The 14619-nt window shown below is 58.9% G+C and overlaps 2 protein-coding genes across 2 annotated transcripts; both read left to right on the top strand.

The window, feature by feature from the left end:
- Positions 1-629: 629 nt before the first annotated feature.
- Positions 630-6271, top strand: LRP10 (LDL receptor related protein 10). The gene is made up of 7 exons (XM_021695301.2): positions 630-1239; positions 1649-1693; positions 2219-2354; positions 3220-3410; positions 3530-4547; positions 4875-5004; positions 5134-6271. Exons 1-7 carry the CDS (start codon positions 1206-1208, stop codon positions 5719-5721), a joined length of 2142 nt encoding a protein of 713 aa, XP_021550976.2. The 5' UTR covers positions 630-1205; the 3' UTR covers positions 5722-6271.
- Positions 6272-10487: 4216 nt separating this feature from the next.
- Positions 10488-14114, top strand: REM2 (RRAD and GEM like GTPase 2). Its single transcript, XM_021695575.1, has 5 exons — positions 10488-10590; positions 11835-12176; positions 12399-12472; positions 13135-13342; positions 13746-14114. Exons 1-5 carry the CDS (start codon positions 10488-10490, stop codon positions 14039-14041), a joined length of 1023 nt encoding a protein of 340 aa, XP_021551250.1. The 3' UTR covers positions 14042-14114.
- The last annotated feature ends 505 nt before the right edge of the window (positions 14115-14619 follow it).

The following is a 14619-nucleotide window of genomic DNA, read 5'->3' as shown; positions in this document are numbered from 1 at the left end:
GCACTTCCTAGATGCTCAACTTGCATTACCTCCCTAAATGTTGATGACAACTGTCAGCACTATTAACCCCATTTTACAATCAAGAAGCACAGAGATGTTAAGTGTTTTTCTCAAGATCACAGAGTCGGCAAGTGGCGAAGGTACATTTATTGGTAATTCTTACTGTGTCTCAGCAGGAAAGAAACCCTGTGGGTGCAAAGGTAAACAGTCTAGGCCCCAACCTACAGGAAGTTTCTGCTTCCAGAGAAGGGGCGGGGCGGAGGCGGGAAAGAGGAGTAAACAAATAGTTATAGCACCGTGTGGTAATTGCTATAATAGAGGCTCACAACAAAAAGCGCTGCCGGATCTCAGACACTGGAACAAGAAAAGTACTGACAGCTTAAGGGTCCAAAGGAAAGACATGACAGTGACGGAATAAGCAGTGGTCCCCTGACCAACGTGTCCTGTAACAAACGTGCCACCCCGAAAGGACCGAAAAAAAGCAGAGTTCAAAGCGGAGGCAGAGCGCCTAGCCGAGGGCGGGTCTGACGAGTCCCAGCAGAGCCGGAAAGGGGTTAAGGCGAGCGGGTGGGCGGGGCGCGCGCGTTGATTGGCAGGGGTGGGGCCAGGCTCGTCACCCGCCCCCTCCCTCCGCCCCGGCTCCTCCAACCCCTGGGCTGGCAGGGGTACCGCCCGGGCGAGGGCCGGGGAGCTGGGCCGAGCCTCCCGTCCCCCTCCCCCGCACCCCTGCCGCGTCCCGCCGGCTGGACGCGCTGGAGAAGTTGTGCGGCGCCCGGGCCGGCCCTGGGGGCTGACCGTCGGCAAAGTTTGGCCCGAAGAGGAAGTGGCTTCAAGCCCGGGCAGGTGGCGGCCGGGCCTGGACAGGAGCGCTCGCGGCCTGCGGGCGGGCTCTAGGCGAGGGCGCGCTCCAGCGCCGGGCCTCGAACCGAGTCTCGGGACTTCGAGAGCCGGCCTCGGGAGAGAGCGCGGCGGCGGCCGGGGAAAACAACTCCGAAGTTGGAGAGAGGCACCGCCCCTGCTCCCGGACGGCCGCCCCCTCCTCGCCCCCAGCCCTGGCATCCAGAGCGCGGGTGGGGGAGCCCGGGCCATGCAGCCCCCTCGGGGAGGAGGCAGTGGGGGGCCTGGACGCCCGGAGCGGCGCCGCCTCCCCACTGGATAGACGACAGAAGCTCCGGGATTCTTCCTGCACCTCCGGACGGCTCAGGATGCTGCCCACCACCCTCCTCTTCCTCCTCCTGGGTAAGAAACCGAAACGAGACTACTCACCCGGCACCCCGCCCCTAGGGCTGTCACAGAGCCCGGGCACTCACTGCCTTCCTGCTCTGCCGCCCCTCACTTCCCCTGCCTGCGGGTGTCTCCCAGCCCCTGCCGCCGCATCGGACGCTGCCTGCCCCAACCCCGGGGAAGCTGCCCGCCGCTCCCCTCAGCCCTCATCCTCCCTTGGGCTTCCCTAGATCGCCATGCCCACCCCCCAGGCCGTACTGCCGTACCTTCCTTCGAGGTCACACTGCGCAGCGTCCCCCAGCTCCACTGCCCCTTCCCTTAAACTACCCGGAAGTCCCAGATGGCTACCTTTCCTCCTTGAGTTGCTCAGGTGAAGAAAACTAGGGGCGATTCACTCCCCTGCGCTTTCTCGCTCTTCCTCTAGGAGGCGCTCTGGCACATCCAGACCGGATCATTTTCCCAAATCCTGGTGAGTAGAGGATGCCCCTGGGCCCCAAGGGCTTGGTAGCAAGAGAAGACTCATGAGGATTCTCTCTTCCCTGAATTCCTCTGGCACCTGTCATAGTTTTAGAGTGGAGATCACCCATCCTTATTTTACAAACGGGGAAACAGACCCCGTGTGAGCTCTTACCTGGTAGTTATGTACTATTTTGGTTTTTTCCAAATATCTATAGTTGATCTCCCTAGCCAGATGTAGTCTCCCTGATTGTAGAGACAGTATTTCCTGTTCCTCCTGGCCCGGTGGCTGGCACAAAGCAGACCTCAGATCGTTTGTGGTGTTGATACTTAAGGTGAAGCTATAATAAATGTGGGAAAGAAGGGGGTCCACTGAAGACTATGATTCTAGAGTGTGGGTGTGGGTGTGTGGACGGAGAGGGGGGCTTTCTCTGCTCCTTCTTAAAGAGCTCAGGCCCTTAGAGGCCTCAAGCCTGGGGGCAGGGGGTATGACAGTAATGGGCTCTCAACCAGTGTCCTTACCTTCCTCTCTCTCCAGCCTGTGAGGACCCTCCAGCAGTGCTCTTGGAAGTGCAGGGCACCTTACAGAGGCCCCTGGGCCGGGACAGCCGCAGCGCCCCTGCCAACTGCACCTGGCTTATCCTGGGGAGCAGGGAGCAGACCGTAACAGTGAGGTGAGAAGCAGGGCAAGACCCTATTACCCTCCGTCCCCCTCCCTCTTTCACCATGGGAAAGCCCTCAGGAACTACTTCTCCATGGAGTTTTTATCCCTGTCAACGGGAGAAAGAGTAGAATTTGATTTGGCCGAGTCTGCCCTAAAAGCCTGGCTTGTTCTGGCCCAGACACAGTGAATTGGAGCCGAGCTGGGGCCGACATCTAGTTTGGATTCTGGTCCTCTCTGAAGGACAGCAGGCACTCTAGAAACAGTCCTTGGGCTCCAATGTGGCTGCTCTGAGGAGTCCTTCAATCCATTGCACATCCTCGCCTGGGTTTCAGAAGCTATTCCTAGTTAGCGTAGAACCTTCCTCAGCCTCCCCAGATCTTTTAAGCTGTATAAGTCTCCCCAGTCTCCTCTGACCTTGGACCATAGGGTTGGGGCCCATGTTAAGTATCTGGCTATTTGCTTCACAGAGTTCACTCTCGTGAATTTACCCAGAAAGGGCAAAGAGGATAGTCTGGGAAGAGGCGGAGGTATCAGAATGCCATGCTGCTGCTGGCCTCTGTCAGGACTACTGCCATTGACTGTGAAGGAATTCGGCTGAGTTCATTTGGCTGTTGGATTTGGATTGTGGATGAGCAGGGGCTTGTGCTTCTTGGGGTAGAAGAGACCTGACAGCATTGGGAGAGGAAGAAGCCAGCGGTGGTCAAGAATATCTCACGTCCATGGGGCGCCTGGCCGGCTCGGTGGGTGGAGCGTGGGACTCTTGATGTCTGGGTTGTGAGTTCGAGCCCCACACTGGGTGTGGAGGTTACTTAAAAATAAAATCTTAAAAAAAAAAAACAAAAAACCTCACGTCCTGCTCTCCTCCACCCCTGTAGGTTCCAAAAACTGCACCTGGCCTGTGGCTCAGAGCGCTTAGTCCTGCGCTCCCCTCTCCAGCCACGGCTCTCCCTGTGTGAGGCACCAGCCAGCCCTCTGCAGCTGCCTGGGGGCAACGTCACCATCACCTACAGCTATGCCGGGGCCAGAGCACCCATGGGCCAGGGCTTCCTGCTCTCCTACAGCCAAGGTATGCTGGACAGGGAGGTGTCTGGGCCTAGTAGAACAGGTAGTAGAAGCCGCAGGGAGGAGGGGAGGATGCCCCCAGCTCCTGTGTCTCATAGCCCTTCTCCACGGTGCCTCCTGCAGACTGGCTGATGTGCCTGCCCGAGGAGTTCCAGTGCCTGAACCACCGCTGCGTGCCCTTGGCCCAGCGCTGCGACAGCATGGACGCCTGTGGCGATGGCTCTGATGAGGCAGGTTGTAGCTCGGACCCCTTCCCCGACCTGACCCTGGCCCCTGTCCCCACCCCCCCCCGCAATCACACCCTGGAAGACTTTTACGGGGTCTTCTCTTCCCCGGGCTACGCACACCCGGCCTCGGCCTCCCACCCCCAGTCCTGCCTCTGGCTGCTGGACCCCCATGACGGCCGGCGCCTGGCCGTGCGCTTCACGGCCCTGGACCTGGGCTACGGAGACGCCGTACACGTGTATGATGGCCCCGGGCCTCCCAGGCCCTCCCGGCTGCTGCGCAGCCTCACCCACTTCAGCAACGGCAAGGCTGTCACTGTGGAGACGCTGTCGGGCCAGGCCACCGTGGCCTACCACACGGTCGCCAGGAGCAGTGGCCGGGGCTTCAATGCCACCTACCACGTGCGGGGCTACTGCCTGCCCTGGGATCGACCCTGCGGCTTGGGCGCCGGCCTGGGGACCAGCGAGGGCTTGGGGGAGCGCTGCTACAGCGAGGCGCAGCGCTGCGACGGCTCGTGGGACTGTGCCGACGGCACGGACGAGGAGAACTGCCCCAGCTGCCCGCCCGGACACTTCCCCTGCGGGGCGGCCGGCACGCCCGGGGCCACCGCCTGCTACCTGCCTGCCGACCGCTGCAACTACCAGACTTTCTGCGCTGACGGAGCGGACGAGAGACGCTGCCGGCACTGCCAGCCCGGCAACTTCCGCTGCCGGGACGAGAAGTGTGTGTATGAGACGTGGGTGTGCGACGGGCAGCCAGACTGCGCCGACGGCAGCGATGAGTGGGACTGCTCCTACGCCCTGCCCCGGAAGGTCATTACCGCCGCCGTCATCGGCAGCCTGGTGTGCGGCCTGCTGCTGGTCATCGCGCTGGGCTGCACCTGCAAGCTCTATGCCATTCGCACCCAGGAGTACAGGTCAGTGAGTGCAGCCAGCTGTCGGGCCGGGTGGACCGAGGGCGAGACCATGACGGTGCCCACGCCGGGGCCGGGTTCTGGTGCCCTGCTTATGGGTTGGCTCCTGGACTCGTCCAGCGGGGGGGACAGGGTGCTCCTCTGAGGAGAGGACGGGGCTAGATGCTGAAAGCAGTCTCAAGGAAGGAGGGGACCTCAGGTGACTTTTGGGAAAGCCAGGGCATCGCTCAGTCGTCCTGGCCTGGGTGCAGAGGGAAGAGACGCATCCGGGCTAGGACAGGCTGCTCTGGCTGGCACCGCCTGTGGCTGAGCAGCCCTCGTTCCTTCCAGCATCTTCGCCCCCCTGTCCCGGATGGAGGCTGAGATTGTGCAGCAGCAGGCGCCGCCCTCCTACGGGCAGCTCATTGCCCAGGGCGCCATCCCGCCTGTAGAGGACTTCCCTACGGAGAACCCTAACGACGTAAGTGACCCCCAGGCCTCGTCCTTCCTGCTTCCAAGCCTCCCGGGGCACTGCCACCGTACTGTCCTTTTTTAGTCTCCTGGCCCTCGCCACAACTCTGACTCCGGGCCCTGCCTCCTGTCCTTGCAGAACTCAGTGCTCGGCAACCTGCGCTCGCTGCTCCAGATCTTGCGCCAGGACGTGACTCCAGGGGCTGCCTCAGGTGCCCGCCGCCGCCAGCGGGGCCGCTCTGTGCGCCGACTCGTGCGCCGGCTCCGCCGCTGGGGCCTGCTTCCTCGAGCCCACCCCCCAGCCCGGACCCCTGAGACCAGATCCCAGGTCACCCCCTCTGCCGCTCCCCTTGAGGCTCTAGATGGCAACACAGGTCCGGCCCATGAGGGGGGCGCGGTGGGTGGGCAGGACGGGGGACAAGCACCCCCGCTGCCTGTCAAGGCTCCCCTTCCATCCACCAGCGCATCTCCGGCCCCCGCTACTGTCTCCGAGGCCCCAGGGCCACTGCCCTCCGTGCCCCTAGAGCCATCACTGTTGTCTGGAGTGGTGCAGGCCCTGCGAGGCCGCCTCCTGCCTAGCCTTCGGCCCCCAGGACCAACTCGGACCCCACCTGAACCCCATACCACAGCCCTGTCTCCAGAGGACGAAGATGATGTGCTTCTGTTGCCACTGGCTGAGCCAGGGCTCTGGGTGGTGGAAGCGGAGGATGAGCCACTGCTTGCCTGAGGTGACCTGGCGCCCTCGGGGGCTCCTGTCGCAGTGCCGACAACCCGTTAGAGGGCAGCTCAGCTTCCCTTCCCCCACTTCCCTCCCTGGCCCTCCGTCTGAGGGGCCTTGGTGAGCCTCCTGTTGACCCTGTGTAGCTGCTGTAAAGTTAGGTATCTCTCAGGCGGGGAAAGGGCTCCCACAGAGCTCCCTCTGCCATGCCCAGAGACCACAGTCTCTCTACCGCCACCGTCTCCCCACACCACCACCACTCATGTGGCTTTTTTTAAAAAGTAAATTTCTTAAAGGGTCATGGGCCTGGACACTCCATCCTTACGAAACCCCTCCCCAAAAGTGGCCTTTAAGCACCAGAATGTCAGTTGGCTGGAGACCTCCAGCCCCCAGGGGAAGGATTTGGGCAGAGCCTGAGGTTTTGCCAACTGTGATCCTTCCTGCGGGGCCTGGCTCATAAAAAGAGCACAAAAAATGCTTTTGTCCCATAGCTAGGTCATTGCCCAGAAAGTCAAGGTTGAAAATAAAAGAACAAGAAATTTCAGATTTTTGTAAATGAGCTATGACCGGAGCCCTGTCTCTACCCGTCTCAGCTGATATTCGCCTCACCGTGCTCCTCCCTACCAAGGCCTCTGGTCTGCCCTCCTACTCCTGCCCTCCTCCTACTAACCACACACCCTTGGTTTTTATACCGCTCAGAGGGTAAGAAAGTTCCCAGAACCCTAAGGATCAATTCTCTCCACCAACCCCACCTACCCCCCTGGGGCTCAGCTCTACAGTGAGTGACACCAGCGGTAAGCACCAAGCCTCTTTACTCACCGCCAGGCCAGAAGTCTGGTGAGCCAGCTGGGCCCTGTAGCTGGGAAGGTTCCCATTTATGGAGTCCTCCCAGAGCACAGATCACAGAAGCAGAATGTCCCTAGTGGAACATAGGAGCCACGACTCCTGGCCTCCACCTTCCACCCCCACCAAGCACTTACAGTCTGGCTTAGGCAAGACAGATGAACTCTCAGCCAGGATGCCTCAGAGCAGACAAAGATAAATCGAGAGAAAAATCATAAACATTCGGGGTTGAAGATGCTGGCATCACTTTGACCAAATCCAAAGGGTCTTCCTAGAAGAGGGCTCAAACTAGACTCTAAAGAATGTTGTCAGTAGTTGGAATAGAGTTGTGGATTCTCGGAAGGGTGAGCATCCACAGGATAAGCAAACTAAGCTGCTGTGAGGACTAGGGCTGGAGGCTGGACCCCAGACCTGAGAAAAGGGGCGGGAGTGTAAGCAGTGGCCGGAGTTGAAGAGCTGGAGAAGGTGATGGAGGAGGGAATAATCTGTGAGAAACGTTGGAGCCCAGCCTCTGGTGAGTGAAGTGACAGAAGCTGTCCCAGAGTTTGAAATGAAAACGGGGACAAAGGATACAGTCAGAGTCCATGGGGGTGGGCATGGTGCCCTACAAGCGGAAGTAAGGCATTCCCCAACAGAAGCAGACTCCGTCAGGCTCACCCTCACCCTTCCTGGCAGGCCTGCCCTCTTCCCACCCCCTGGTGGAGGGGCCCTGTTGATCACAGCCTGTTAGCATCCTCACACCTAGCACCAACTGCATGTTCCTCCTCCCAGGGAGCAAGAGACTAGGGAAGTGGCAGAGGGTGAATGTGGCACAGTCGTGGGATCATGGGATCTTGACTTGGGAAAGAGCCAGATTCCTTTCACTCCAGACCCTCTCCAGAGATTGGGAAAGGGCCTTCAGAAATCCCCATCCTTGTGTACTCTAACCCCTTTGGGCCTTCCCAAGTGCTAACAGTCCCTGAGTTTCCCCGTGTCAGGCCCAGGGAAGCAGGGAGTGCTGATTCCCCTCCCACACCTCCCCATCAGTGGTCTATGCCTCTCTCTTGCTCCTCTCTTCTTCATAGCCACCCCCCCAAAAAAACCCTCAGCCGATAGCTTCATCCCTTCTCCCGCTCCAGACCTTTTACCTCCTGGTGGTATTTGTAACTTGAATGTGGACAAAGATTTAAGGTAAAAGAATGCTCCTCAAGGTGGGATGCTTCAGAAAGCCAGAGGGGGAAGACCTGAGGGTAGAGTTCACTGGAAAGGGCTGTGTGTCTGCATTCCTGAGTCTAAAAGAAGTTTCTCTAGGTGCTGGGTGTATGCTCTAGAAGGTGCAAGGGGTAACACTACTTGTGTCAGGCACGGTGAAGCCCCAGGTTGGTGGAGACGGGATTAGCCTTGTGCAGGCAGCATGGGGAAACTAAGAGGGTCCCACCCAGGAGAGGTGGAGCCTTGGGGAGCAGTCACCCAAGTTTACTTGCACCGTGGTCTAAGGAAAAAGAAACAGGACCACCTCACATCCTATCAGGACAGAGACACCGCCATCCAAAGTACCCAGTATCAGGGTGTGGGACTCTTGCCAAGGCTCTGGCTGTGGAGGAGGGAGGTGTTCTCAGCATGAGATGGAGATCACCCTGGGAATCTGAGATAACAGCACAGACCAGAATTCAGTCCTTGAGAATGGATCTGAACCAAGCTCCAGGCCCTGCTGGGAGGGGAGAGGGACCTCCAGCCACACTGCCTGAGGTTGTGGGAGCATAAGAGAGTTGGGTAACCTGCCCGGTGCCAGATCCTTTTTCAGGCATAGCGAACCCTCATAACAAGGCTGTGCCATGAGCATCATCAACCCAATTCACAGGTTCAGGAGCAGTCCCAGAGGGAGTGATGAGACTAGCCCAGCTTCGACGGAGACACAGAGTTAAACCTGGGTTGGTTCAGTTCCACATCTCACCTTTGCCCCACCATTCCACAGGACCTTCCATTCCTGAGGAAGCTGGGACAGGGGCCAGTGCACAACCTCTTACTAGTGGGACAAGAGAGACGGTGGTTCAAGGTGTAACCCAGCCTGCTCCTAGGACCCAAGGCTGGCTGAGTCCCACCGGGGTCAGCTGTGCCCTGACTCACTCTCATCTAGTATCCTAGAAATGAATCCAACCACTTAAGTGAGTTTTCCAGATATGTGAAGCTCACCCCTTTACAATTAAAAACTTTTAAAACTCATTTTGGAAGGAAATCATTCTAAACATACTCCTCTTCAGCACATCTGCGATAGAATATACATTTTTCTGGAGAGCTGAGGATCACTCCCAGAAACCAGCGGCCTCTCTATAGCAATCTTTAGAGGCTGTAACACCGTCAGGGAAGCTGTTTGCCTTTCTGCCCAATGCCCTCCAACCACTTTTTAAATGTTTCTGACTGCTTTCAAAGTTTTTTGTAGCGTTACTTCCCTTGCTACCAGGCTTTCAGGGGTCCCTTGCTACTCTAAATGTATGGGAACACACAGGGACATACTGAAATTGTGAATAAGGAAGGCCAAGTGGGCTGTGACTGAGGGCTGGAGAGTCTCCACTGAGTAAAGTGCGTAAGTATGGTGGTTGCTCAGGAGTCCTTTCTGTCTCCCCTAGACCCCGAACATTGCCCTGCAGTTCACCTCCAGATAAGTGGTCAGTGCACATCAGTCCAAGATTACTCTTCGTCTCTTCCATTGGAGGAGCCCACTGAAGATTAGCATACAGACCTTTCCCAATAATAGGAGACAGCTGGAATATTTAAGACAAAGAAGGCAGCATCGCAGATGAAAAACAGTCTTTGGTATTGGAAAAATCAGGGTGGGAATCCTGGTGTCCCCATTTTCCAACTGCACGATCGATCTGGGGACAGGCCAGCCACCTACCACTCTGAGCCTTCAGGTCAGGAGGATGACAGGAGAGAAAGCAGGAAGGTGCTTAGCGCAGCACCTGGCAACAAACACGGGGTGAGAACAAGCCAGGGAATTGGAAGGTCTGTTTGGGTGCTTGCAGCGTCAGGAAGAAAAGAGACGAGCTGGAGCCTGAAGGGAAAGGGACCGGGCAGAAAAGGAGCTGTAAAGCCATCCTGGCTTCCCACAAAGAGGGAGACATCGTCGTGTAGCCCTGGAGGGCTGGTGGTGCCCCAGCGAGCAGGAGAGCGGGGATAGGGAACTTCTAGAGGGCTTAGCTCAATCTCCCCTAGCACTAGGTTGGTGGGCCTGGCAGGGCGCGAGAGAAGGGGAGGCAGTCCCCACATGGTTTGCACCCGCCTGAACCTAGTGACAAAATGAAGCTGCCCGAACCAGGCAGCCATCGCTCCTTCTTCAGAGCCCCCATCTGCCTAGGGACCAAGTTGGGAAATGGCTACCGTGATGGGTCTTTTAGCCCAGAAGGGGTGGTATGGGGAAGGAAAGGGTGATGGGGAAGCTTGGTGCCAGGGTGACCCTGAATCTCTTGGTTTCTGCCTCTAGGCCCTCCATGTAGCCACCGAGCACCCACTCTGAGCTGGACACGGCTCAGAGGCGGGGAGTCCACAGACAAATGACGCACAGTCCCCCGCTCCTGGAGAAAGACCTCCCAGTGCCTGGGTCCTTGCCTCCTGCCATCCTCCGCTCCCTTACCCGCTGAGCCCTCACCCCGCTTCTCTGAACCCCCGTCTCTTTTGCCCCTCTGACTTCGTTCTGGTCGAAACCAGACTCCGCAGTGTGTGTGCTCCCAGAGGGAAGCGACACAAAGGAAGGGGGAGGCAGAAAGGAGGGAATCCCGCTGACATCACTGCTCATTAGCATGTGTGACCTCATCAGGGGGCGGGACAATTTCCCCAGGTGTGGGGGGGAGGAGGGCATGGGGGTGGTATTTAAGGGAAAAGCTGACAGTGCTGCTGAGTGAGGGAGTGGGTACTGCAAGCCGCGGGGCTGCACACGCACACACACACGCACACCGATGCACACGGACCTTGACACCGACATGGACACGGACACAGAAACCACAGCACTCTGCCCCTCCGGCAGCCACCGGGCCTCCCCCCCAGGGACACCCACACCAGGTGAGGGCTGAGCTGGGCAGGTTCCAGCTGAAACCATGGGGGTGGGAGCTGAAGCTCTGGTGGGGAGGTCAGAACTGAAGGTTGACGGAGCTTGAACCCAAACAGCAAAGGGGAAGAGCAACTCAGGAAGTGGGGAAGCCTCCCGCTCACACCAGGACTGAGGCTGGGCTGGGCTGGGGGCCGCGGGGGTGCTGCCCAAACGCCTCCTCCCCCCATCACTCCCAGGGCTTCGCTGGGGAAACTGGTGCTCAGCTCCTAGGTCAGCCTCATTCCCAAGAGGCTGGGATGGGCAGGAGGGATGGGGGAAAGGGAAGGGGCAGCCCACCAGCCTGGGAATCACAGGCTGGGGGCTGCCCTGGGGACCTGTTGGAAGGGTTTCACGGGCTCTTGGAGGCCCTGGCTGCCAGCCAAGTATTGATCCCAGGCTATTTCCAGCCTCTCGCCATCCCCCTTTGTTGTGTCTGTCGTTCTTCCTCCAGTTACCCTGACCCATGCATTGTCACTCTCCCTCTCGCTCATGCTCCCGCTCTCTGCTCTCGCTCTCTCCCCCACTCCCTCCCTCCCTCTACCTCACAGAAGATTCTCTGGGACTCCAGGGACTGCCAGAGATGCAAAAAGATTCTCACACACAACCATGCCCTGGGGGATGCTCACCTACCTACCGGGCCATAAGAGGCAGCTCTTCTCACACTCGGCTGGAGGGGTGGTTGGGGAAGCCCAACGAACACATCATAAGGAGCAAAGGCCCTTCCCTGGGAACAGCCTCCCCACGAAGTTTTTGGCTCTACCACTACCCACCCCCCAGAACCAGGGCAGCAGCGGCAGCTTCTCTTCCCCTTCACACCTCCCCATTTGGGGGGACTACCTGTTCCAGAAGCAGTAGAAGACAGGGCCTCTTGGTGGAAGGAGGGGTAGGCCCCCCAGGCCAGAGACCTAGTCTGGGCGTGTGCCTGTGTGTCAGTGTGAGGCCTGAGTGGGTGTGCGAGCCGCCCCTGCATTGGGCACGTTTTGAACAGGTTGTGGCTGGAACCACATTAGGTAAGCCTTCAGTCGGCTCCTTTGAGACCCACCAGTGCAGGCTTCTGGGGGAGTTCAGTGTCAGAGGTCAGACCAAATATTCTCAGCTCCTTCTGGGTCATGGTCATCCACTGGGGCTCTGAGGCCAGAGCAGACAGGATTGAGCCCTCTGCAGATGGCTAGGCATACCCCCCACTCATAGCTTCCTTCTCTTTGCCCCCCCGCAGAAACAGATGCCTCACTGCTGAAGAAGACAGAGAAGCTGTTGGCAGGGTTGGACCGGGGTGGGCCACCCCCTGCCCCAGGGGCCCCCAGACGAAGAGGCAGTATGCCTGTCCCCTACAAGCACCAGCTGCGGCGCGCCCAGGCCATAGATGAACTTGACTGGCCACCTCAAGCCTCATCCTCTGGTTCCTCTGACTCCTTGGGCTCAGGGGAGGCAGGCCCCACCCAAAAGGATGGCATCTTCAAGGTCATGCTGGTAGGGGAGAGCGGCGTGGGCAAGAGCACCCTAGCAGGCACTTTCGGTGGTCTCCAGGGAGACAGTGCTCATGAGCCGGAGAACCCAGGTATTTGGGGGAGCCCTGTAAGGGTCAAGGGCACCTGTGGAGCCCTAGTCAGGGATGGAAGAGCTCAAGGCATGAGCAGCCCCTGGAGGCCAGAACCTAAGAGAAACTGCTCCAGTGCTTGCTGCGGTTACCTCCCTGGAGGGGATGCCCCTGGTTACCAGGTCTCACAAGTGTTGGGGAGCCTCCTAACGGGCTCTATTCCCTGTCCTTATTTCCCAACAGAGGACACCTATGAAAGACGCATCATGGTGGATAAGGAGGAAGTGACTCTAGTTGTTTATGACATCTGGGAACAGGTGAGAACCTAGGAGAGCTGGGGAGGAGCAGAGCGTGGCTGAAGGCTACGTACTAGAACCTGACCTTTCACATGTATCCTCTCCCAGAGCAAAGGCCCACATCAATGCGCATGCCAGGGCACTGAGTTCTTTCCAGGACTTCTGACCCAGAGGGAAGTTAGGATCTGAATTTGACAAACCCTGCAGCTGTGAGCCAGGCTGAATACCCTGAAATCAATCCCATCCATACATTTTCCAGTCTGGAAGAGTCTGATCTGACAGGACAAGAGCTCAGGGCCTGGAATATCAGGGAAGGGGAAAAAGTGAGGATTTGTGAATATCTGAACATACATGGTTACTACATAGAAATGAGAGGCCAGATTACATACAATTGAAGAGCATTCACTGTTACAATGAGCACTTAAGCATAAGAAAGTAGGATGGGCTACCCCAATCTAGGAGCCTGTGTCCCCAGTTCTCCCATGTGGGGCTCACATTATAAACCACCCACTCCTCCACAAGCACACCCCAGGGTATGGAGATTCTGCCATTAACTAGCTCCGCGGTCCTAGGCAGGTGGCTTCTCCCTCACATCCAGATGCCTCATCCTTGAGATGCAGGTGCTGGGCAGGTGCTCCCACGCCTCCAGCCCTGACATTCCACCACTCTCTGCCCATATGCAGGGGGACGCAGGGGGGTGGCTGCGGGACCACTGCCTTCAGACCGGGGATGCCTTTCTCATCGTCTTCTCAGTCACCGACCGACGGAGCTTCTCCAAAGTTCCAGAGACCCTACTTAGGCTGCGGGCTGGGAGGCCCCACCACGACCTCCCTGTCATCCTCGTTGGAAACAAGAGCGACCTGGCCCGCTCCCGGGAGGTCTCACTGGAGGGTGAGTATCCTGTACCTCATCATACCTGCAATCTCAGGGGACCCTCTCCCTTCCAGGTCGCCTCCTCTCCACAGGGCCCTTTTACCCTCCCGGTGCACAAACGACGGCCTTTAGCCTTTAGCAGGCTAAGGGCAGACTCTCAATGCCCATGCCTAGGGCCCGAGAACCCCTTCTCTTTAGGCCTCACCTCTTCTCCAAGGCCCCTTTCTCTCCTCCCCTTGGCACCACCACCGCCCTCTACGTGATCCCTGCCTTGTTCTCCGTTGAGATTCACGAACCGCGACCCCTTTCTGCTGCACCCGGGGCACCACCCCCCCCCCCCCCCCGGCCCCCCCCCCCCCCGCCCCGCCCCGCTCCGGGCCCAGTGCAGCCCGCGGGCGCCTCAACCGGTCCCCTCCCGCAGAGGGCCGGCACCTGGCAGGGACCCTGAGCTGCAAGCACATCGAGACGTCGGCCGCGCTGCACCACAACACGCGGGAGCTCTTCGAGGGCGCGGTGCGCCAGATCCGGCTGCGGCGGGGCCGGAGCCGCGCCGGGGGCCCGCGGCCCGAGTGGGGCTGCCCCGACGGCCCCCCGCCGCCCGCGCGCCGCGAGAGCCTCACCAAGAAGGCCAAGCGCTTCCTGGCCAACCTGGTGCCGCGCAACGCCAAGTTCTTCAAGCAGCGCTCCAGGTCGTGTCACGACCTCTCCGTGCTCTGAGCCGCGGTCGTCATGGTCACCACGGTCGCCATGGTCACCGCGCCCTCAGCTCGCCCCCTCGCCCCGCCCCGCCCCCCGTCCGGCTTCCTCTGCGAAGACCGTCTAGGAAACCAAAAACGCCCAGGGCGCCCAGCCGCCGGCGCGCGTCGCCCCCAGCCCCGCCACCGCGCGTGCCCTGGCTACCTTCCCGCCCCTGAGCGCCTAGAAGGCGAGGACGCAGACCTGCGGGCGGGCGCGCTGCGGCCGGAGGGCCAGGCGGCTTCTGGAGGGCAGGACGGGCTATAGTTCCGCGAGCCATTTTGACTTTTAGTAAGTCACGCTTGACCACCTCTCCTGTAAAGAGATCCTAAAAGCGAGAACTGGAAAGTGCTTTGTAGACCCCTTTCCAGTTCACCTTTGTACTCTGCGCCGATACGCCTCACCTTTAAGAAATCCTTAAAGGTAAAGACACGGAGACGCTTCTTTGAGACTTTTCCTAAAACGTGCTGGCTCTTAGTTGCTGCACTTGTCCACTTTGCCTTTAAGAAGTTTTTAAAGGCAAGGGCCTGGAAGTGCTGTTTTTCAGAATTGATTCTGTG

The sequence above is a fragment of the Neomonachus schauinslandi genome, chromosome 9, assembly GCF_002201575.2.
Source record: "Neomonachus schauinslandi chromosome 9, ASM220157v2, whole genome shotgun sequence".
NCBI classification, from domain to species: Eukaryota; Metazoa; Chordata; class Mammalia; order Carnivora; family Phocidae; genus Neomonachus; species Neomonachus schauinslandi.
The sequence above is the reverse complement of the archived record's forward strand: the minus strand, read 5'-3'. Positions and strand labels throughout refer to the sequence as shown.